Raw genomic sequence first — 20842 nt, forward strand, 5'->3', positions numbered from 1 at the left:
AGAGACCCTATACCACATACATAAATAGTCACATCCATAGGAAGAACTCCAAACATTATAACTACTATTACCTGAAGAAGAGTGATAAAGCCCGTGGCTTTCTGTTGGGAATCTGACTCAAAGTTACAGATCCTGGCTCCCCGTCAACAAGTGTTCCATTCAACCTCTTTCTGGTTCCTATACCACCCAGCCACTGTCAAGGAAAGGTTAGCTGTTCTACAATCTCCTGCTTCCCCTGCCCCGTGCTCGTGCTCATGTTCTCTCTCTCTCTCTCTCTCTCTCTCTCTCTCTCTCTCTCTCTCTCTCTCTCTCTCATAAGGTCTGCACAGCTCAAACTGTAGTGCTTCTCCTGTTTTCAGCCTCCTCAGCGCTGGGATTCTTGGCACTGGCCATGACAGCCCTGGACTCTGGTTCAGCGCACAAGGGGCAGGGCCAGCGTGGCACGCGGTGCCAGGATCGAACCCTGGTCCCTGTGCTTGCCTATGTAGGCAATTAGTCCGCTGAGCTATCTCGCTGGCCCTTCCCCTGCCTTCTGGACCCGGATTCTAGAGCTACAGTGGAAAGAGGATCTGAGCAGTGGCCATACTGTCAGGACTTGGTCCTGGAGAGAAGATGGTTGAGATCAGTCAGTAGCAGTATTAAATGGATGGGTCTGGGAAAAACAAACTACAAACATCCTTGGGCTGTGGTGCACTTCTGGTGAACTCTTGCCTATCTTTTTTTTTCTTTTCTCCCCTCCCTACCTCTCCTCCCTCTCCTTGTTGCCTAGCACTCTTTAGACCTTAGGTTCAACCCCAAGCATTGGAAAATAAAAACAAAAAACCCAAAGCTGAGGAAGAGGAATTGAGAGGTGTGGTGTGTGGAATGTTGCTGAGGCTGCTCGAATGCCTTCACATTGTCCTGTAATGTTTTCCATCTTTGCTCTTCACAACACTGGGCTTCTCAGCCTTGCTTTGGGACCCGGAGATAGCTCAGTGGCACAAGCGCCTGCCTGGTGAGCATAAGGTTTTAATTTCAATTCCCTGTACAAACAAAACAAAAAATCCAACTCGCAACCCTGCATTGAACAGGGGCTGTTAACTCTAATGTGTGTGAAATGTGCACCACGGTACTGGTGTTTGTGTGGTGTGAGCTGTGGGGAGTTTTGTGGATTGTTTTTTGTTTCTTTGAGACAAGATCTTACCCGCAGGCTTGCCTTCAACTCACTCAGTGATTCTCCCACCTCAGCGCCCAAGTGCTGGCATTACAGTGTCACAGTGTGTCACCACATCCCCCTGCAATTCCTTGTATAGGTGTATGTGAGATGTGTCCATTGCACTAGGTCTGTAGGTTTTCTGTGAATTGCGTGTTACATGAAAAGTGTGTACGACGTACCTAAGAGTGTGCGGGATGTATTAGTGGGATGAAGTTATCTATGAAGGCAGCCGGCCTTGCTCTCAGGGGAGGTAAAGCCAAAGGACAACAATTTCTAGATCCTGGGAGGGGACGGTGCGGGTGGCGCCGGGGCGGCACAAGGCGGTTGGGAGTCACCGTGACCTCGAGGGAGAGGTCAGCCACGGGGCTTTGGAGAGGCCTGTGGCTGTTAAGCCACCCGGGAGGAGCCCGGAAGTGGACGGTGTGATGGCGGGGTCCGGGGGACGGGGTGCTTAGCTCCCTCCACAGTCCGTAGAGGACTCTGAGCTGCAGCTTGGAGGTGGGGGGGAGCGAGGTTCCGAGGATGGCCGGGGCGGGGCGGGGCCGGGATACGGCAAAGGGGCGGGGCTGAGGCCTCCGGTGGGATCCGAGCTGTGTCTGGAGCGGAACGAAGGATGGGTCCGAGGGCTGGGGCTGTAAGGTGAGGGCTTGCGGTGAGAGGAGCTACTGGCGCTAGAAGTGTGACCCAGCAGAGGAACCGGGGGCAGCTGGAGGCCCCGGATAAAGAACGCGGCTGACGCTCAGGCCCGGCGGGGGAGACCGCACCGCCTAGGGCGGGGGGAGGCGGGGGGGGAGGTGGGCCAGGATGAGGCGGAGGTAGGGGCTGGCCTGGGGCACCCCGAGACTGAGCTCCGAGCCGAGGTTCAAAGCTGAACTCTGCGAGGAAGAGACCCTTGGAAGAACAGAACTGAGAATGATGTGGGTCAGGACAACAGTAACCATTGAAAGATGGACTGAGGAAAACACTGGGCGCGAGGCCGGCTCCTGGGACCAGAAGGGGAGCTGCGGTGAGGAGGGGCGGAGCAGGAGGTTGGAGTAACGTGGAGGCGCTTCCCGACGGAGGAGGCGGGGCCAAGCGCTGTTCTGGGGGCGGGCTCTCGTAAGCCGTGGGCCAATGATTGAGGAGGGGTCCTGAGGCCCTGGAGGGCTGGAGTCCGGAGCTGTCGGCTTGAGCCTGAGCTGTATGTAGCTGTAGTTTGCAGGGCTACAAGGCCTCTTTGTTCTGTTTGCAGCAGCAGGCTCAGGCTGCCAGTTTGGGACTCGGCTTGGCTGGAGTACATGGCCCATTGCCACCCAGGCGTGGGGGGCTGGGGGCGGGCAGTTCCACTGACTTCCAGGATGGGAAGACTTATGGGGGGTTCCATGTGTGACATCACAATCGTGTCGGGGTGGGGGTGGGGCGGAACCAGGAGGCATTTCCAAGGAGACGAGGGTGTACTGCCCGCCCATCCCTTACACTGCCCTATTCCCTCCTTCCTTTACTAGTTTTTTCCCTTCTTCCCTTCCTCCCCTTCTCCTCCCCACTTCCGCAGCTCTGGTGCCCATCCCCTGTGCCTCTCGGGCTGCGGAGCTCTGTCCGCCGCCGCCGGGAGGATTCTGTACTGATGAGCCTCGCTTGTGAGTTTTGATAGGCTTCTGCCTTGGACTTAATGCTGCTCTAAGAGCTGTTTTCGTTTCAAGATAGCAACAACCTCCCCTCCCTTATGAAGTCCCTTGTGTCACTGCTGTTGCAGTCAAGAACACCTCTTTGTTCTCTCTGGAGCTAGAGGAGGTTGTTTTTTCTCAGAGCTGAGGAGTCAGTCCCTCTTTCGCTTGGCCTTCCTCCCCTCCACAAATAGCTGGTGGCTGTCAGGGTCTGTTGGAAAGTGAGTTAGTGGAAAATAGGCGCTCATGTGCCAGGTGTGGTGGCGCACACCTGTAATCCCAGTACTCTGGGAGGCTGAAGCTGGAGGATCATTATGAGTTCGGGAGTGAGCTTAAGGCCAGCCTAGAGGCTGGGGAGATGGCTCAGTAGAATAAGCACTTGGCCTGGCAAGCTCAAGGGCCTGAGTTCAATCCCTCGTTCCGCAAAAAAAAAAAAAAAAAAAAAAAAAAAAATAGGTGCTTACTCTGTACAGGACCACTTGCAAGTGGAGTCAGAGCAGAATTTCAGTGCAGACCCAGCCTTGGGTGCTTATCACATGACTTTAGGGGCCAGGCAGGATGTGGGGTTAGGATTGTGGGGGTGAGGAATTAGGGGTGGAGTTGGAAAACTGGTGTCATGGGAGATGACAGACAGCTGGAAGGGCAAGTTTTGGGTAGGGAAGTGAATGTGGTTTTAAGACTTTGCTGTGGGCCAGGAGTGGTGGTGCACGCTTGTAAAATTTGAGCACTCCGGAGGCAGAGAGGATTGAGGCCAGCATGGGGTACAAAGTGGGTTCAGCCTGAACTGCAGAGTGAGACCCCGTGTCAAGAAAAAAAAAAAAAAAAGGCATGGCTGTGACGCTCATGACATAGAATAACTTTATGTGCAACTCTGCAGCCAACAGTAAATAGGACTGAGAGTGTACAGGCTATAAAAGCAGGAAGATGAGGCAAGGGAGATGGCTCAGTAGAATAAGCGCTTTCCTGGCAAGTGCAAGGGTCTGTGTTCAATCCCCAGTTCCACAAAAACAAAACAAAACAAAACAAAAAAACCACACACACACACACACACACACACACGACAAAAACAAAAACCAGGAAGATGTGGGTTTGAATCCTGCTGCTGTCAATCTATTTCTGGACAAATTACTTATCCTCTCTGAGTCTTTGTGTCTCCATCTATAGAATTTAAAGAAGTCCAGTGCAGCACCTGGTGAAGGGGTACACCATGAGTCAGTTATCTTTACTGCAGTGGTAGAATGCTTACCTAACATGGATGAAGTGCTGGTTCAAGCTGCACCAACATTCACCATCCCCCAACACCCTGAGGTTTGAACTTTGGGCAGAATCCCCAATACCTCTTTGTGCATCCAATAGAGGCTTAGTCTGTTCTATTCATGTGTTAATTCAACTGACATTTAAAGAGCTATCAGTATGCAATGTCACAAGTCCCAGGTACTGTGGCAGCAGGTGAAAAGGGTCAAGACATATGATTTCTGGTTTTGTTTTTTTCCAGAACCAGGGATTGAATTCAGGCCCTTGTGCTAGTTAGGGAAGCACTTATTTTATTGAGCCATCGCCCCAGCCCTTCTTTTTTTGCTTCGAGACAGGGTCTCAATATGTAGTTCAGGCTGGCCTTGAATTCACTGTGTAGCCATGTTGACCTCAAACACAAAGTGATGGGCTGCAGAGATAGCTCAGTAGAATAAGCGCCTGCCTGGCAAGCGCAGGGTCCTGAGTTCAATCCCTGGTACTGCAAAAAACAAAACAAACAACAAAGTGATCCTCCTGCCTCAGTCTCCCAAGTGCTGGAATTATAGGTATGGGCCACTGTAACAAGTTTGGCACAGATGATCTTTTCTACTTGGATATCATTGTTCTCAGAAAGATCAGCTTGTGTATCTTTTTTTTTTTGTATTTGTTAAGGAAGGGTATACAGGGTGTTCAGGGTCTCACTACTACATCAGACTTGTAGTGATCCACCTGTTTACAGCCTCCCAAAAGCTGGGGTTACAGGTGTGTGCCACCATGCCCAGTCTCAATCTATGGTGCCCTGGGGGGTGGGGGCAGGCAGGCTGGGGATTGAACCCAGGCTGCTGCGCTAAACAGGCACGTCAGTCCGCTGAACTATCTGGCCGGCCCTCAAAATATTTTAAAAAGGGCTCAGAATATATATTGCACAGTGTGAAGGCCCTGCATTCAACCCCTAGTACTGGAAAAAATACATAAATATAAAAATAGTGAAAAAAATCAGTCTGCATTAAGAGACGCAGGTGCAAGTCATTTTATTTACAGGACAAGCTTGTTGAATCCAGCTATTGCAGGGCATAGAGACAACCCTCCTAGTCACCAGTAAGAGAATCACAGAAGCAGAAGAGGAGACAGTAGAGATAGGAAAGAACAAAAAAGCTAGTTGGAATAGGAAGAGAAAGATGAGAGAGGTCCATTGTGGAAGCCCAAGGAACACACTACAGGAAAGATTAGTCAGGAGGGTCAGGTGAGATGAGAGAGAAAAAAGGGGGATTTGCTTACTGGGAAACTTCTGGGGCCTTTGCCTAAGCTCTTCTAATACAGGATCAGATGGCTGTGGTGGTATAGGCAGCTTGACTAGAAGGGGCAGAGTCTGGGTTGAAGCTGGATGTGGTGGCACATTCCTATAACTCCAGCACTTGGGAGGTTAAGGCAGGAGAACTGCTGCAAGTTTGAGGTCAGTCTGGGCTACACAGTAAATTCTTTTTTTTTTTTTAAAATTTATTTATTTATTTAACATTTATTTATTGTATGTGTGGCCAGCTCAGCCCACCAGGGGGCAGGGCTGGCTGGCATGTGGTGCTGGGGGATCCAACGGCGGTCCATGTGCTTTGCTAAGCTTGTTCTAAGTAGGTGCTTTAGACCACTGAGCCATCTCACCAGCCCTACACAGTAAATTCAAGACCAGCCTGAATTATATAATATCTGAGACCCTGTCTCAAAAAATTAAAAAAAAAATGTCCATGTATTGAAAAGGTTAAAGGGACTATGCAGTGGCAGGAGAAACAGCACTGATAAAATGTTTTAAGAGGTTGAGGCCAGCCTGAACTACATAGTGAGATTCTGTCTCAAAAAAAAAAAAAAAAAAAAAAAAAGGCTGGAATATAGCTCAATAGAAATCTTGCTTCATGTACACAAGGCCTTGGGTTCAATCCCCAGCTCTCCAACTGCCTCCCACTAAAGAATGTTTTGTTTAAAGAGATATTTATAAGCTTGTAAAGGGAGGTGGGCAGTGAGAGCCAGTAGAGGCTCTCAGTATTTCCATTCTCAGTATTGGGAAATAAAAAAGCTGGGTGTGCTGGCACATGCCAGCGTGGATTGGAGCCCTAAAGCAGGTGCATCCCTGCAATCCTAGAATTTAGGGAGGTTGAAGCAGGAGCCCAAGTTAGGGTCCTGCCTGGACAATTCAATGAGACCTTGTCTGTAAATAGAAGGTGACATTCTGGGCAGTATCTATAGTATGGATGCTTTGGGCACGATGACGGAAGGACACCTCATCCCCAAGCTGGGGTTGAAGTGGGTAGAGACAGTCACAGGAAATGATAATGGTGAAATTATCTGTTAAGAGGATAGTAGCAGTGCAGGAGTTCCTGGAAAGTGCTTGAAGTCATTTACCCACTTAATATATTTTGAGTACTTTGCTATCGAAAACTGGAGGAACTGACCAGGACCTGTAAAAGGATGGCCACATGCTGCTGAAGACCCTGAGTTTTCTTTTCTTCTTCTTCTTCTTCTTTTTTTTTTTTTTTTTTTTTTTTTTTTTTTTTGTGCCAAGGACTGAATCCAGGGCTTCCAGCTTCCTAGGCAAGCTTTCTACCGCTGAGCCAAATCCCCAGCCCTTATGCTATTTTTTTTTTTCGGAACTGGGGATTGAACTCAGGCCCTTGTGCTTGCCAGGCAACTACACAGCTCGGACTCTGGACTTGTAGTGATCCTCCTGTAGCTTCCCCAGCACTGGGAGTACAGGTGTGTGCCACCATGCCTGCTTTTGGTGGCTGGCACAGTGCGCCCGGGGTTCCAGGCCAGCATGGCATGCAGTACCAGGGACTGAACCTGGGTCCTTGCACTTGTCAGGCAGGTACTTAGGCCACTGAGCTATGTCCCCAGCTCTAGCTTCTGTTTCTTAAGCAAGCCTTTGATCCTCAAAAGACAAACCTATGGCTGGGGTGTAGCTTAGTGATAGGTTCCTTCTCATTTGTGTGAGGCCCTACATTCAATCCCTAGCACATCAGAAAGTTGAGGTTCTTCCAAGGGACACCCCCTGAACCAGGTTCCACACTCCTGGGAAAAGTTCTGGAGCTGCCCTTTGTTGGCTTGATCCCAGCTCACTCCTAATCACTGGGAGTGATGTTCCCAAGTGATGCTCCAACTCTTATAATCCCTGACCCCATCTCCAATCTTGGCAGGTGGCCCTTGTTCTGTGCTCCCTCTATCTGCAGCACACTAGGATCATGATCCTCCCTTGCCTCCCTCTCCTTATCTCTTCCCTCAGCTCTCTGACATCAGGGACTGTTGTTTTTTCTGAGACAAGGTCTGGCTGTGTAGTTTAGGATGGTCTTGAACCTGTGGCAATCTTCCTGCCTCAACCTCCTGAATGCTGGGATTACAGGCATGTACTACCACACCTGGCCTTATGTTGTTCTTTTTAAGCCTCTGTATCTCTATGATGCAGCAGGATCCAGACTTTCTCAGGACACATTTGATGAGTGCCATGGGGAAGAAGCTGCTGTTGCCACTGCCGCTCTGTACTCTCTCAGATATAAACAGGTTACCCAGCTGGGAGAGAAGACGTTTGCTGCCTGGGGTGGCGTCTAGCACTGATGCATCTACCTTCTCTGAAGGTGGGTCCAGATCTGTAGTCTTGGGTCCCTACCATCCCTCACTGTGAAAGGATGGATGTTTGGTCCTGAAGGAGTTACCAGGTGCCTTGTTCTTGTTCCCCTACAGATGCACAAGAAAGTCCCTTCCTTAAGGCCTGATCACATTACCCATTTCCTTTGTAGAGCTTGCTTTTTTTTGAGGGGGTGGTGTTGAGATAGGGCCTCACTAGTCTCAGCTCCTTTGTAGAATTTTTTATTGAGCCCTCCCTCAAATCCTGCAAACTGGGTATTACTACCATCCCATTGAAATGAAGGCTGGGAGAAGTAAAGCAGTTTGCCCTAGGTCAACCAGCTAGTGAACCAAGAAGGACCTTAGGCCTGACTCCCAAGTACAGGGCACGTGCTACCGTGCTGCCTTTGCCCTGTTCAGCAGTGGCGGAGAAACTTAAGGTAGGGATGATCGTCCAAAGTCCTGCCACACATGGCTCCCCATCCATTCTCCCACCCTGAGAGAGACAAAGAGTACAGGAAGAAAGGAAAGTGAGTCAGTGGTGGGTATGGTAGGGACCTTAAGGGAAATACCTGAGGCCACACTGTTTAATCTCTTGTGCTTCTGGGCCACTTTGCCTTCCATGCCCTTGGTCTGGGTTTATTCCTGGCTGGTGGCCAGCATGAGGTCTTACCCCAATTCTACCTCTTGTGGGAGTTAAAGAGAGGGACAGTGCTTACAGCCTGTGGGGCCGTCAACATACTCATAGCGCAGCCCACTTCCTCCCACGGTGATCCCACCCCTCCTTGTCCCAGCCTGGAGTGTGAGATCTTGGGCTCCCGGCCTGGGAGAGGCACATGGAGTTACCTAATGGGTTTATGTTTTAGATAGTGCTAAGGGGAAGACCAGGGTGGACTGCAGCTCTAAGAAGGGACAGAGGTGAAGCAGCAGGGGTTGCTATGGGAAACTCCCACAGTTGAGCAGAGGCGGGAGCCTTTATTCAAGGGGATTTCCCTAACCCTGGTTCCCATTCTAGCAGTTTATTTGCTGGGAAAGTGGACCTGGCTTCTGTGCTGCCTGAGAGGGTAGAGGGGTGCAGGCTGGGGTGGGCTAACAGCTCTGCTTCTGGGGGAGCAGGGGTAGCATGGTGGGGAATGTGGGAAAGGGAGAAGTGAGAAAGTGAAAAAAGTGTCAGGAGGGGGAAGGAAAGGGGCTGGAAGGACAATGAAAGTGGGCAGGAGAGTGATGAGTAAGAAAATCAGTCCAGGGCTGGGGAGATGGCTCAGTAGAGTAAGCGCTTGCCTGGGAAGCACAAGGGCTTGAGTTCAATCCCTGGTTCTGAAAAAAAAGGAAAAAAAAAAAAAAAAAAAGAAAAGAAAGAAAGAAAGAAAGAAAGAAAGAAAAAAAGAAAAAGAAAAGAAAATCAGCCCAAGACCTGAGTGTGGTGGTGCAAATATCTTGGGAGGCTAAGGCAAGAGGGGACTGCAAGTTCCAAGCCAGTCTCTGGAAATTTAGTGAAACCCTGTCTCAAAATGAAAAATGGAAAGGGCTGAGGATATAGCTCAGCAACACTGGCTCTCAGTATTTCCATTCTCAGTATTGGAAAATAAAAAGCTGGGTATGGTGGTGTATGCTCTAATCCCAGTGTTTGAGAGATTGAGGACAGCCTAACCTACATGGTGAGACTGTATCTTTTTTTTTTGCTCAGAATGCCTTCAGGGCAGTTTGGCTGGCTTGAATTGTGGGGATCAAACCACAGCAACCTGAGCCTGACTGCTTTGTTGAAGCAGCCACTTAAACAACAGAGCTAAGGGGCAGGCCCCAATGAGACCATATCTTAAAAAACAAAAAAGAAAAAAAAAAAAAAAAAGCATGCTGTAGTGGTCAGGTCTGGCTTTTCCAGGCTTGGATCACCACACCATGTTTTGGGGCCAGAGTGTATAAGCGTCTGTGAAGATCAGATGGGCCCAAAAGTTAATTTTTAGCTGCTGAGTGGTGGCAGGAGTCAGCAGAGAGCATGGAGTTATGTAATGGGTTTATGTTTTAGATGGTGCCAAGGTGAACTGGTGAACTGCTATAGAAGAAGAGTTAAGTGATAGGATGTCACAGGGCAGAAAGGGGTACTTGAGAGGACCTCCTGTGTACCAGACAAGGCACTACATATGTTCCAGGGAGCCTGCATGGGCAGGCGGCTTCCTGCAATGAATGGGGCAGAGGGAAGTGTTGTTAGCAGTACTGACTGAACTATTGGGTGTGGGGGCATATAAAATCAGTGAGGCTTTTAGATTTTTTGGGTCTTTTTGAGACAGGGTCTCACTATGCAGTTCAGGCTGGCCTTGAGTTCACTTCATTGTAGCTGAGGCTGGTCTCAAACTCGCAATGATCTTCCTGCCTCAGCCTCTTGAGTGCACCCACAGGTATGCACCACCATGCCTGGTAGAGCATTTAGACTGAGATGCCCTTCTTCTCTCAGGTGAATGCAAGGAGCCTGACAGGTATTGCTGGAAACACAAACAGTGTACCGGGCATATCATCCACCCCTTCTCTGACTGTGGCCACCACAACCTGCACCTACACACTGTCACCCACTGTGACTGTGATTCCAGGTGAGAGCACCCTCCTTAGGAGATCCATGGCAGAGCCCATACTCTGTGTGTTTCCTTCTCAGTCTTTGGTTTTGCTCTTCAGCTTTGGCTTGGTAGTGCTAGCCCAACCCCAGCTTGGAAACCTTGTTGTGCTCCAAGAGCAAGGGGAATTCTTTCAGCAACTTGGCCAAGCATAGCCACAGCCCACTCTCTGTCCCTTTGGCTTCTCTCTGGACCCCCAGGGGTTGTGGTGGTCCAGGAGCCACATGTGGTCAGAGTCCTGTGTGTAGCAGGCTAAAGGACTGCTCAGAGAAGGCAAACAGCAGCAGCTCTTGGGATTCGAACTCAACCTGCTCCCAACATGTGGGCTCAACCTGCTTCATTCAAAGCCCATGCTTTCCACTCATCCCAGAGGAAGAGTGTGTGGAGCGGTTCTGGTATGGCTGGTGAGTTCTGTCAGGCTGAGGGACGAGGGGCTCCAGGGGTTCCACTCTGTGAACTTTCTCTTTATATACCTTTCCTCCCAGGTGCAAAAGCTACAGGCCTATCTCCGTGGCAGTGATCCACCATCCTATCCACCATGAATGTGGGACAGATGACCTAAATGAGGAAGAGGAGGAGGAAGAGGAGGAGGAGGAGGAGGAGGAAGAAAGCAAGCCTTCCATCCCAACCCAGGTGGGACCTGTTATGCCCACTGACCCAGGCACGGGCACAGTTCCTGGAGCCCCTGACTCAGCAGCACCCATCACCATCTGGCGCTCTGAGAGCCCCACAGGGAAGAGCCAGGGTAACAAAGTAATCAAGAAAATAAAGAAAAAGGAAAATGAGAAAGACAAAGAGGAGGAAATGACAGATGAGAAGGCAAAACTGAAGAAAAAAAACAAGAAAGGGAAGTTGACGAAGAAGAAAAGTCCAGTGAAATCAGAGTCTTCACCTGCAGATTTGAGCCAATCATTAAGCCCAAGAGAGTTGGTCCAGATGTCAGAGTCCAGCTCAGAAAGCCGAGCAGGACTGGAGAGTGATGACAGTTACCATAACAGGAAGAAAGAGCACTCCAGTGAGGATATCATGGAGTCAACATCACCCAGAAAAAAAGAGAAGGGCACCACCCAGGCCAAAAAGAATGGGACAAAGACCTCACAAACCAGGAAGGTGACCAAGAGGAAATCTCCTCCAGTGTCCAACCCCAATCTCAGTTGAGGGCAGGGTGAAGAATAAATGGCACCAAGCCTGTAGCTGACCTCCTACTGCTGTTCTTCCAACAAATCTACTTCTTGGGGGAGGCAATGGGCTCTGGGCATACTGGAACCAAGGGCCAGGGACTGCAGGGGCTAAGGCAGTGCAGCTCCCAAGGAAATCCATGGAATAGGAGGGAACAAAGGGTACAGATGTTTCTTTGTAACATTCTAGGACCAAGTTAGAAGAGTACCTCCAGGGTTGGGGCAGAAGGGTGGGCTTCCTACCCCTGGGACTGGTATGTGTGAAATCTACTTCTGGGATAGGGCAGCACTATGTAGCAATACCACCAATAAACTGGACCTTTTTACCCTCCATGCCACTGTGACTGGCCTTTCCCTCCTTATGTGGCCTTAGGGAAGGTGCTTATGGCACCACAGGGACGTGACCTTCCTGTCTGGTGTGGTCCTGTTCCTGTTAGATCCTTGTAGAACTTTTGTGCCTGACAACTGAGTTCTCAGCAGCAGGGCAGCCCCTTTCTTTGGCTCTTGCCAACACACAGCCAAAGAGGTTCTGACTAAAGAGCAAGGGGAGGAAGCTCACCAAGTGTGGCAGCATTGGCCTTTCCTGACCCCTTTGCTTTGCCCCAAGTAGAGAAAAAGGAAGGGAGAAGCCTCATGTCCCAGCACTGACTCACAAAGCTGTGTAATGAAGCCCTTGTGAGAAAACTAAGTGATTAGGATTCAGAACAAAAATACAGTAGGGTTGGGTGGCAAGGGGGGACTGGAGCCAGGGAGCTGGCTGGGCCTAAGCCAGGAAGGAGGGTAGGGGTGGGAAGTGGCTTCCCCTACAACAACTCAGATCCTCTTCCTTGGGCCTCTTTTTGTGGGAGCACAGTGTGCATGTGTGTGTGGCAGAAACCCTGACTCGCTTAGAAGTCAGATACCAAGGAACAGCTGGGCAAAGGGAAGAGAGGGTGGTACAAGGGCTCAAGTTGAGGGGCTCTAGATTTATTTTGGGCAGTTCTTTCTGTACTACACAGGGATGACCAGTGGCACAGTGAACAGGGAGCTGCATGCACGTGATTAAAAGTAGCTCATATTTATGAAGCAGCATGTACTGTGCTAAGCATTTCACACTTGGCAGGTCCTCACAGCAGGCTGATAATGCAGGTATCACATCTCCCTTTTAATTTTAGTGCATGTGCTGCCCATGTGAGCACACCATCTCCCTTTCAGATAGGAAAGCCAGCTTAACACAACAAAAGCTGGCACACAAGGCTCAGAAGAAGCAGGGCAGGATGGTGACCTCAGGAAGTCTGAAGCAGAAGCTGCCTGCTCTTCTCTGAATCCTCACCTCTCTGAAGATCAGGAGAGGGACTGTGGGGAAGTCAGCTTCAAGCTCTGCTTTGAAAGCTACCTGCTGAAGAGCAGAGAGCTGGAGAGAGAGAGGCTTGGGCAAGTGCTCTGTAGAAACACTGTTTATTCAAATGACAGGCAGGAAGCGCAGTGGCAGCAGGTGGATGACCAGGCAGGGGCTGGCAGGTTAGCACTATTCCCTTATGTCCCCCACAATCCTGCTTTGACAGCCACCAGGATCTTATCAGGATCGGAAACTCCCTCCTGTCCTAAACTGAATAAATAGCATCCCTCTCCCCATAAAGGCTGGGGGAAACACACGTGCTGAGCTTGGTGCCCCATCACAGCCCAGAGTCAGGTGAGGGCAGAAGCTCAAAATGGCTTGTATGGAGTAGAATACAAAACTGCTCCACTCTCATCTTCCTCCTCCTCCTCCCTGCTATACTCCCTTCCCGGCCTGGTCCCAGGATGGGTGGTCTGTTAGCGTCTGAAATAGGAAAACTGCTGCCTGGCATACACTGAGCTCACGCTCACAAGGCTATCAGCCTGTCACCTATCCAGGCTGACCACCAAAGAGAATGCCACTTCACACCACTTATGGACAGAAAAAGAGGGGCAGGGAGTGAGGCAGTGGTAGGCCTTTCACAGCCTCAGAGGTAACCAGAGTCCTAAAAGCAGGTCTCCTACCGATCCATCTCATCCAGGAGTGGGGTAGCATCGCCAGCAATGGACATGGGGGTGCTTTCGATCATGGGGCTGGGGGAGGGCCGAGGTGTCAGCCGCTGCTTCTGTTTCCGCCGTTCTGCCTCTTTCTCTTGCAGCCACTGCTCTGCCATCTTTCCCCAGTCGATGGCTGCGTGGCTGTTGGACCTGAGAGGAGGAAGAAAGGGCCTTTGAGATCAGCTCTCTTCTGGGGCTTGCTATAAGGAAGCCTTTCGATCAGTCACTGGTGAGTGCCCAGAATCCAAGCATAAGCAGTAGCCCCTCTGCTGTGACAGAGCAGAAGCAGCAGTGGCCAAATGCCACAATGGCCTTTTGATCTTCCACTCTAAATCACTGCCTTGAGTCCTCAGAGAGGATCAGGAACACTTCTGCATCTTAAGCTCCCCTGATCCTCATGATAACACCCGACCCTACCAATAACTTATTCTCTGTGGCCATCTGTATACTTACTTTGGCTGCTGCTGCCGTTGCCGGGAGCTGGAGGAGGGTTGGGGCTGGGCCTGGGCAGACTGTGGAGTGGTGCTGGCTTGGAGCTGGTGGTACTGTGGTGTGGTGATGGGTTGGCTTGGGGTTGTGTAGGAATAGCTGGGTGTCATTAGTGGTGTGGCTACTGGCTGCTGTGCTGGCGTCGGGAACACCTGGAGAGAGATGGACAGATAAGTGGAGAGGGTAGTGGGCTTGTTTCATTTTGATGCAAATTCCTGGGATATTTAAGGGTAGGCTAAGAACAGCTTTGCATCTGATCAGCTCCTGAGCAGAGAATGGTTCTGAGCAGCTGAGGGAGGCCAGCAGTATGGCACTGGCACACAAGCCCATCAGTCCTGAACTCTTTAGATTTCTAGTAGCTTGAGGGTTCCAAATATCCCAAAGGATTCTGGAAAAGCAGATCGCCATTTATTCCCTTCCCTATCATATGGGCTAGAGAAAATGAACATCTATTGGAGACAGTTCTTAAGGTTGGGGCAGTCCCATCTGTGCAAGTTAAGTTCAAGGTGCACATGGCCAAGAAGCCTAAGGGATATGAGTTGGTAAGAGACAGCTGTTCCCTCATTCCTTACCACCCCATGCAGGGAACCCCTTCCCCAAGTCACATACATGGTAAGCACTGCTGCCTCCTCCGCTGCCACCATAGCCATACTGGCTGGAGGCCCACTGGGCTGGGGTGGCATTAGGGTTTTGACCCTGGCCTGTCACAGCAGCAATGGCACTGAACATCTGTGAAGTCATGTTCTGGGGCAGGGCATTCACAGCCCGAGTTAGATCTGTAAGCATAAAGGTAAGGATCAGCATGTCAGAGGTGAAAGTCCCCCAGCTCCAGCCCTCCCAGTCCTGGCCTGGGTGCTTCACCTGCAAGGTTGATGTTGGCTGGGGTAGCATTGATAGAGGCAGGCGTTCTCGTCCTGCTGCTGCTGCTGGGGGTGATGCCTGTGGGAGATCGCTGGATTTAGTTTTGTCCCTTCAGAAATCTATTCTGGCTTCCCAGTTCAAGGGCTGGGAGAGGTGGGAGGGAAATCTGATGAGGTCCAGGGGACAGAAAACCTCCCTGGTGCTAGGAGACTGGGGCAGGAGAGATAAGGATACCCTACCAAGGCCAGTGATCACTTCAATCATATTGTACATGTCCTCCCAACCACACCCCAGAAATTGAGGGAGAACAGAATTTACCTGGTACGGGATCTTGGTAGTGATCCTTAAACCATCTGAAGAGTCCATTCACAGTAGGGAAGATTTGGCCCCGGTATCGGAATCCTTCTGGAGTCACTGTTACATATTCTATCCTGGGATTTTGGAGGAAAACATACTGATGTACTTAGGGTAGCTGTGAGAGTGACCAGAACAAATGTCCACCATGTGAAGCAGCCACTGAGTGCAAGGGAGAGGAGAGAAGACAGAGCCTGTTGCTGGCCCTGTGAAGTGAGACTTATATGCAGCCATATACAGTGAAGGCCAAATCATTGGCCCCACGTGCTGCACATAGGCTGCCAGAGGAAGGCTGTCGTGAAGGCTGTGCCACTTACACAGCTGCAGTGTGAAGGCAGCATCTTCAGATGAGGGGGAGACAGAAGTTACAATGTCAGGGGCAGAAAGGGCCTCCCGGGGTAGCAAAGCATAATGCCTCCTACACAGAAGTTTTTCTGCATTGCCCCTAGAAAGTGGTTAGTCTGCCTTATTCAATTTTCTCAGAGAAGGAGAATAGTTAAGAAGGCTAGGTCCAGATCTGGTTCTTGTTCTAGTTTGAGCTTTGCTACTTACCAGCTACATGACAATACACCAAGTTGTTAAACCAGAGTCTGCTTCATTTGTAAAAGCATAACAGCACTTCAAGCCACAGGATAGGTGTGGGGATTGAGAAAGTGTATATAAAGTGCTTACCGCAACACCTAACTCAGGTTTGTGCTCCACAAGGAGAGCTATTAACAGTCAAAAGATAATGCTAAGTATGGCAAAGTTCTCACATTCAGTCAAAACCTGTTATCTCCAGGTGTGAATTCTGAGATACGTGGAGAATGTACAAGAAGTTTGTGCTTCTTTGCATAAGAATCCATCATGACAGATGTGCTCCTGGTTAGAGGTCCCCAGCTTACTCAGCTGTTCCTCATGGGATAGTTACCAGTCTTCACCAACACTGGCTGCTATCCTCTGAAAGTACTGTGGTGAAAAGCTTCTCAAAAGGGAGTATACCATTCCAGACAAGTCCAGAGTATGGGAGGCTTGTCATCTGGCCCCCAGCCCCACTAATACAGTCTGAGCTGTGCTTCACATGTGCTCAGTACAGGAATAGGGGCAGAAATGCATACAACTTGGTCAAAGGCCAAGGGAAGGATGGAGGGTAGGGCTTGGGCAGAAAAGCTTGGTGTGATCTTCACTAGTGTGTGCAAGAGACATAGAAGGCAAGTTTAAGGAAGTAAGACTGTCCTCCAGCCTCAGGGAGAGCTAGAAACATAGGTAAAGGCATACCTCAGGAAGGGCAGCCTGCCAATTATGTACAGAAGGGGCAGTGCAGGAGATAGAAAAATGCCTCCAGATCCACCCCTTCAGTGTGGGCACAAGAACCAGTACACTGTAGCATTAGTGAACCACCATGTGCCAAGAGTCCTGGGGAGGGTGAAGCAGGGAACAGGAAGAAGAGGCCAGTGCGCCACCCCAGTCTTAACAGATAGGTGTGGCTGATAATTCTTATCACTCCTTGGAAGAGATGAGATGCATGGAACTCCTTTTTCAGTGCTGATGAATGTGCCTATAAGAATCTTTGCCTTTTGCTTCTAAAACATCACCCTCTTTCCCATCTCTAATCTCTACCTCTGCTGTACACAAGCAAGAGGAGAAAGGCAGTCAGGTAGAACCAGAGCCACATGGCTCCCTTCTAGCCTATCTGTGGCCCCCAGTGGAAGCACTTTCTCTGCACCAGTGCTCACCTGGGTTTACCCCGGGGCTGGTATCCCAGGAGGAACTTGCCGGGCAGTTCCTTGCAGGCACAGATGAAATAAGGGATGAAGGTGGGCTTCTCCTTCTTAGTTTTGATGAGCAGCTCCTCTAATTTCTGGGGGTAGAATGAGGGGAAGAGGTTGGGACAGCAGCATGCTTGGTACACAATGTCTGGCATATTCATATGAATACTACTTTCATCATCTGAGGGTCCCCTACACTCAGGAGAAAGTGTATATCCTTAGAGCCTGAAAGGTATCATCCCTCCTTAGAGGGCTCCTGCCTCACCTTGCGGTCCCCACCACTGCACTCCTGGTAATACTTGTGGTTGAGAAGGTCCCGGGCAAAGGATGCCATGGGCTGGACATAGCGGGCAACAATCTCATCCAAGTCTTCAAATTCCTGTGGGAAGAAGTTAAAGGTTCTCTGATAAATCTAGATCTGAAAGTCCTAGCTCTTCATCATCAAATCTATCTTGAAGAGAAAAATGCAGGAGGGGTGGACTTCCTGGTCTTGCTAAAACTTCAGTAGACTACAAGGTATCCTCAGTTTATCTCTCACTTTGAGTCATACACAGATGCACTGGCTTATAGAACACAGAATTCTGTGATTTTTCCCCTGGTTCTTTTTTTTTGGGGGGTGGAACTGGGGATTGAACTTAGGCCCTTGCACTTGCCAGGGAAATGCTTATTCCACTGAGCCATCTCCCCAGCCCCTTTCCCTGGTTCTTGAGAACAACAGGGAATGTCATCAGACCATCCAACATGGGAATGAGAAACCTGATACATGCATATGCACATAAACAATTTGGACAACAGGCAAGAAGGGGATGAAAACACATAAAAAGAATAAAATTCATTCTATGCTCCACTTACTCACTTTTTACAGCTAAAATACATATAATGTATCCAAGTTACTACTGTCTGAAGAAAGTGAGCAGAAAGGTCTCGCTCCTGGAATCAGGACCTGGCAAGTGGGGAGGCATGTGTCTCACCTCACTGTTGATCCACAGAGTGGCTCCCAGGCTGAAGGCATTTTCCTTGCCCTCCTCACGCACATCCACATGCTGGTAGATGCCATCACTGACTTTCCAGGTCACGGTTAGGTGGTTCTCTCCCTTGCTGCTTGGTCGGATGATAACATCACCCTGGTCCATGGTCTCCATCATCTTTTCTGCTTGCTTGAAATTGATATTATGGAAGGATGGGTGTGCAATCACTCGCTTGATGTATGCTAAAGAGGACAGGAGAGAAGTACAGACCAGGTGATGGGGCTGGGAGCCAACACAAATGGGACAGATGAGGACTCTGTCTCTGAACCACCAGAGGATCAACTCTTTCACCCTCCCTGAGCCTGGATTATGATATAAATGGTATGTTAGAGGAGTTCTAGGATGCTGAGAAAATGAGGCTTAAAAGGCACAAGGCCTCAGGGAACAAATGTGACCCCAACAGTCATGTCATACATGACTTCCTTTCTTACCATCTCCATGCTTCAGCCCCTTGAAGTTGAGCTCCCCCTCTTGTGGGGGGACTGACACAAACACACATTGTGGCCTGAGTTCTGCACTGGGAGAGCTACCAAGATTCAGGGGGACACACTCACTGGTCCGCTGCTGCTTCCGCTTCATGTCTTCCTCTTGCTTATGGTCTGCTGCTTCAGCATCAAAGTCATAATAGGTATCCTTGGGCAGTTTCCACTCGTTGTTCCTGTCCATGAGGTCTGAGGTACGGCAGGTCAAGTCTGCACTGAACTTTTCAATGTCAATCTTCATGATGCGGCAGTGAACAGTCATTCCCACCTAGACCCATAGAACATGTGAGCTGGAAGGGACAAAGATTATGTAGCCCAAAGCCCTATTTCACATATGCAAAATCCAAAGTTCAAGTGGAAAGGTGGGACCTGTCCAAAGCCCAACAGCTAAGTCAGAATTTGGGACAAGTCTGGTATGCAGACCATAGGTCATACTTTGCACTGATCCCTCTCAGTCTAAGCAAGAAAACCAACTGCAATCTGCTGGGTTTACCTTGTCACTCTTTCCTTCTCCCATAAAGTTGCTATTACTACTTCTAGGGTGTGTTCACAGGTTCACTGCCCTTTTTGGAGGGAAAGCAAAATAATGGCTATTTTTTTTCTTTTTTTCTTTCTTTTTTTTTGGTGGCCTCAGATTGCCTCCAGCGCTGGTCGGGATTGGCTTGAGTATCTGGGTATCGAACCACAGCTCCCTGAGGCTGACTGCTTTGTTTAAGCAGGCACTTAAACAACTGAGCTAATGGGCAGGCCCCCCAGTAATGGCTATTTTCTGTACCTTCTCCAATTTGCATGAGCCCTTTTATCTGAACAGTGGAAGTCAGTTACCCTGCATGGCTCACCTGCTGAAAATCTCCTAAGCTTTGTTATTAGGAAACTGTTGCACTTGCTTTAGTAGCACATATACTAAGCTAGTCTCTCCAATGCTAAGGCCACAGCTCTCCTGGGTGCCTAACACTCAGAAGCAGAGAATCTGGCAGAACTGGCCTCAGTCATATCACAGACTGAATTAAACAACTACTTCTTCTTTTTTTTTTTTTTTTTTTTTGTACTGGGGATTAAACTCAGGACTTTGTACTTGCCAAGCAGGCGCTTTATGCCACTGAGCTATTTCCCTGTCCCCGCAAATGATTCTGAAAAGGTACATGACTTCCTCTAAAAAAAAGAAAATAACCTCTTGCCCAGGCGTTTGTGAGATTAAAGGCAACATAAGTTCTATGTCAAGTGCTGGTGTCCAGTGAATGCACAGCAATGGCAGCCTTGGCATAAGAATATTAAGAAAGAGGGGCTTACTTAGGGATTTGCTCTTTACCCTCTTAGGCAGAAACCATTTGAATATTCCTTGTCATCTAGCTGTGCTGTGCAAGCACAGAGGTGGCCTATGCACAGGGCTAGGCCACACATTTTTATGTATTTCCTAGAACAGTGCCACCCGTCTTTGGGAGAAAAGTAGAGCCTTTCTGTTTCACAGCATGCAAAGCTAAGCCCTGCTTCCTGCCCTCTGCCTAAAAGGCAACTTCCCTCACAGGAAGAGAGCTCATGCTCAAAGGCTGGCAATAGGCAGAAACTACTTTGCAAAGGCTGTGGACAAAAACAGCTACTCATTCAGATGCTGCTCACCCCAGCCTCCTCCAGCTAGTAAGAAATCTTCCCTAAAATTCTACCAGCAGGCACTGGGAACAGAGCCTAATTTCTAGAAGGGAGAGCTCAAAGTCCAACCTTAGGCCAATCATTCATCTACCTTTACTCGCTCTTCTGGTCGCTTTACCACTTTGTCACTAAGGAATTTGGTGGGGATGAAGCCAGTGACACCATTGTCTAACCGTGTTTTTACACCAATGGCTTGGCCTGGGCACGAACCGCTGTCAAAGTGGTTCCAGACCTAGAAAAAGCATGAGGAAAGGAGGCTGATCATTAAGATTCTGGAGATCGCACATTCAGAAAAAGACCTAATGCTTGGCCTGAAAACTCAGTCACAAGTGGAGAGAGACTTTCAGCATCTGTAGTGTTCCTCGCCTCATAGCTGCCGTTTGGCACCAGAGTCCATCACCTGAATCCTTCATGCTTATCCAATGGACATCCTGCTAGATCCAAATGAGGCCCTTCCCCTTTTTGTTCTGCACTAGTGAGCACAGAAATGTCTATTCAACCTTCTCAGAAAAACTTAATAAATTAATCAGGCATCCCTTGCTTGTCTTAGGTTATGGACAAATAACACCACCTTCCATTGGTGAAGTTCAGAAACTATCATTTTTTTAATCTTCCTAATAACATGTTAAGGCCCAGAAAAAACTTTTTTTTTTTTTTTTTTTTTGTGGAACTGAGGATTGAACCTAGAGCCTTTTACACTGAGCTAAAGTCCTAGCCTTTTCTTTTTTTTGTTGGGCA

General features: G+C 49.3%; 2 protein-coding genes across 14 annotated transcripts in view; one reads left to right on the plus strand and one right to left on the minus strand.

The window, feature by feature from the left end:
• The first annotated feature begins 2004 nt into the window (after nt 1-2004).
• Nucleotides 2005-12805, plus strand: Proca1 (protein interacting with cyclin A1). Of its 12 annotated transcripts, none has more exons than XM_023720012.1 (5): nt 2005-2201; nt 7605-7688; nt 10130-10262; nt 10484-10687; nt 10769-12805. In XM_023720012.1, the coding sequence occupies exons 1-5, from the start codon at nt 2108-2110 to the stop codon at nt 11439-11441; spliced, it is 1188 nt and encodes a 395-aa protein (XP_023575780.1). In that variant the 5' UTR covers nt 2005-2107; the 3' UTR covers nt 11442-12805. The 12 variants fall into 12 exon arrangements, with proteins under 12 accessions (XP_023575780.1, XP_023575788.1, XP_012371109.2 ...); XM_023720016.1 differs by having other exon boundaries at nt 2144-2201; nt 7520-7688; XM_023720011.1 differs by lacking the exon at nt 2005-2201 and adding an exon at nt 2622-2811 and having other exon boundaries at nt 7498-7688.
• A 77-nt stretch (nt 12806-12882) lies between these two features.
• Supt6h (SPT6 homolog, histone chaperone) overlaps nt 12883-20842 on the minus strand; it is a 45080-nt gene continuing 37120 nt past the window's right edge. For both annotated transcript variants that reach the window (XM_004635409.2, XM_023720010.1), the window contains 10 exons: nt 20196-20336; nt 18530-18725; nt 17919-18157; nt 17213-17326; nt 16915-17039; nt 15164-15276; nt 14846-14923; nt 14594-14760; nt 13949-14136; nt 12883-13645 (listed from right to left, as the gene is read on the minus strand). In XM_004635409.2, the coding sequence (XP_004635466.1) occupies nt 13459-13645; nt 13949-14136; nt 14594-14760; nt 14846-14923; nt 15164-15276; nt 16915-17039; nt 17213-17326; nt 17919-18157; nt 18530-18725; nt 20196-20336 (1548 nt within the window). In that variant the 3' untranslated portion in view covers nt 12883-13458. The remainder of the gene's footprint in view (nt 13646-13948; nt 14137-14593; nt 14761-14845; nt 14924-15163; nt 15277-16914; nt 17040-17212; nt 17327-17918; nt 18158-18529; nt 18726-20195; nt 20337-20842) is intronic.

This window comes from Octodon degus, unplaced genomic scaffold (genome assembly GCF_000260255.1).
Source record: "Octodon degus isolate 3935 unplaced genomic scaffold, OctDeg1.0 scaffold00072, whole genome shotgun sequence".
Classification (NCBI taxonomy): domain Eukaryota; kingdom Metazoa; phylum Chordata; class Mammalia; order Rodentia; family Octodontidae; genus Octodon; species Octodon degus.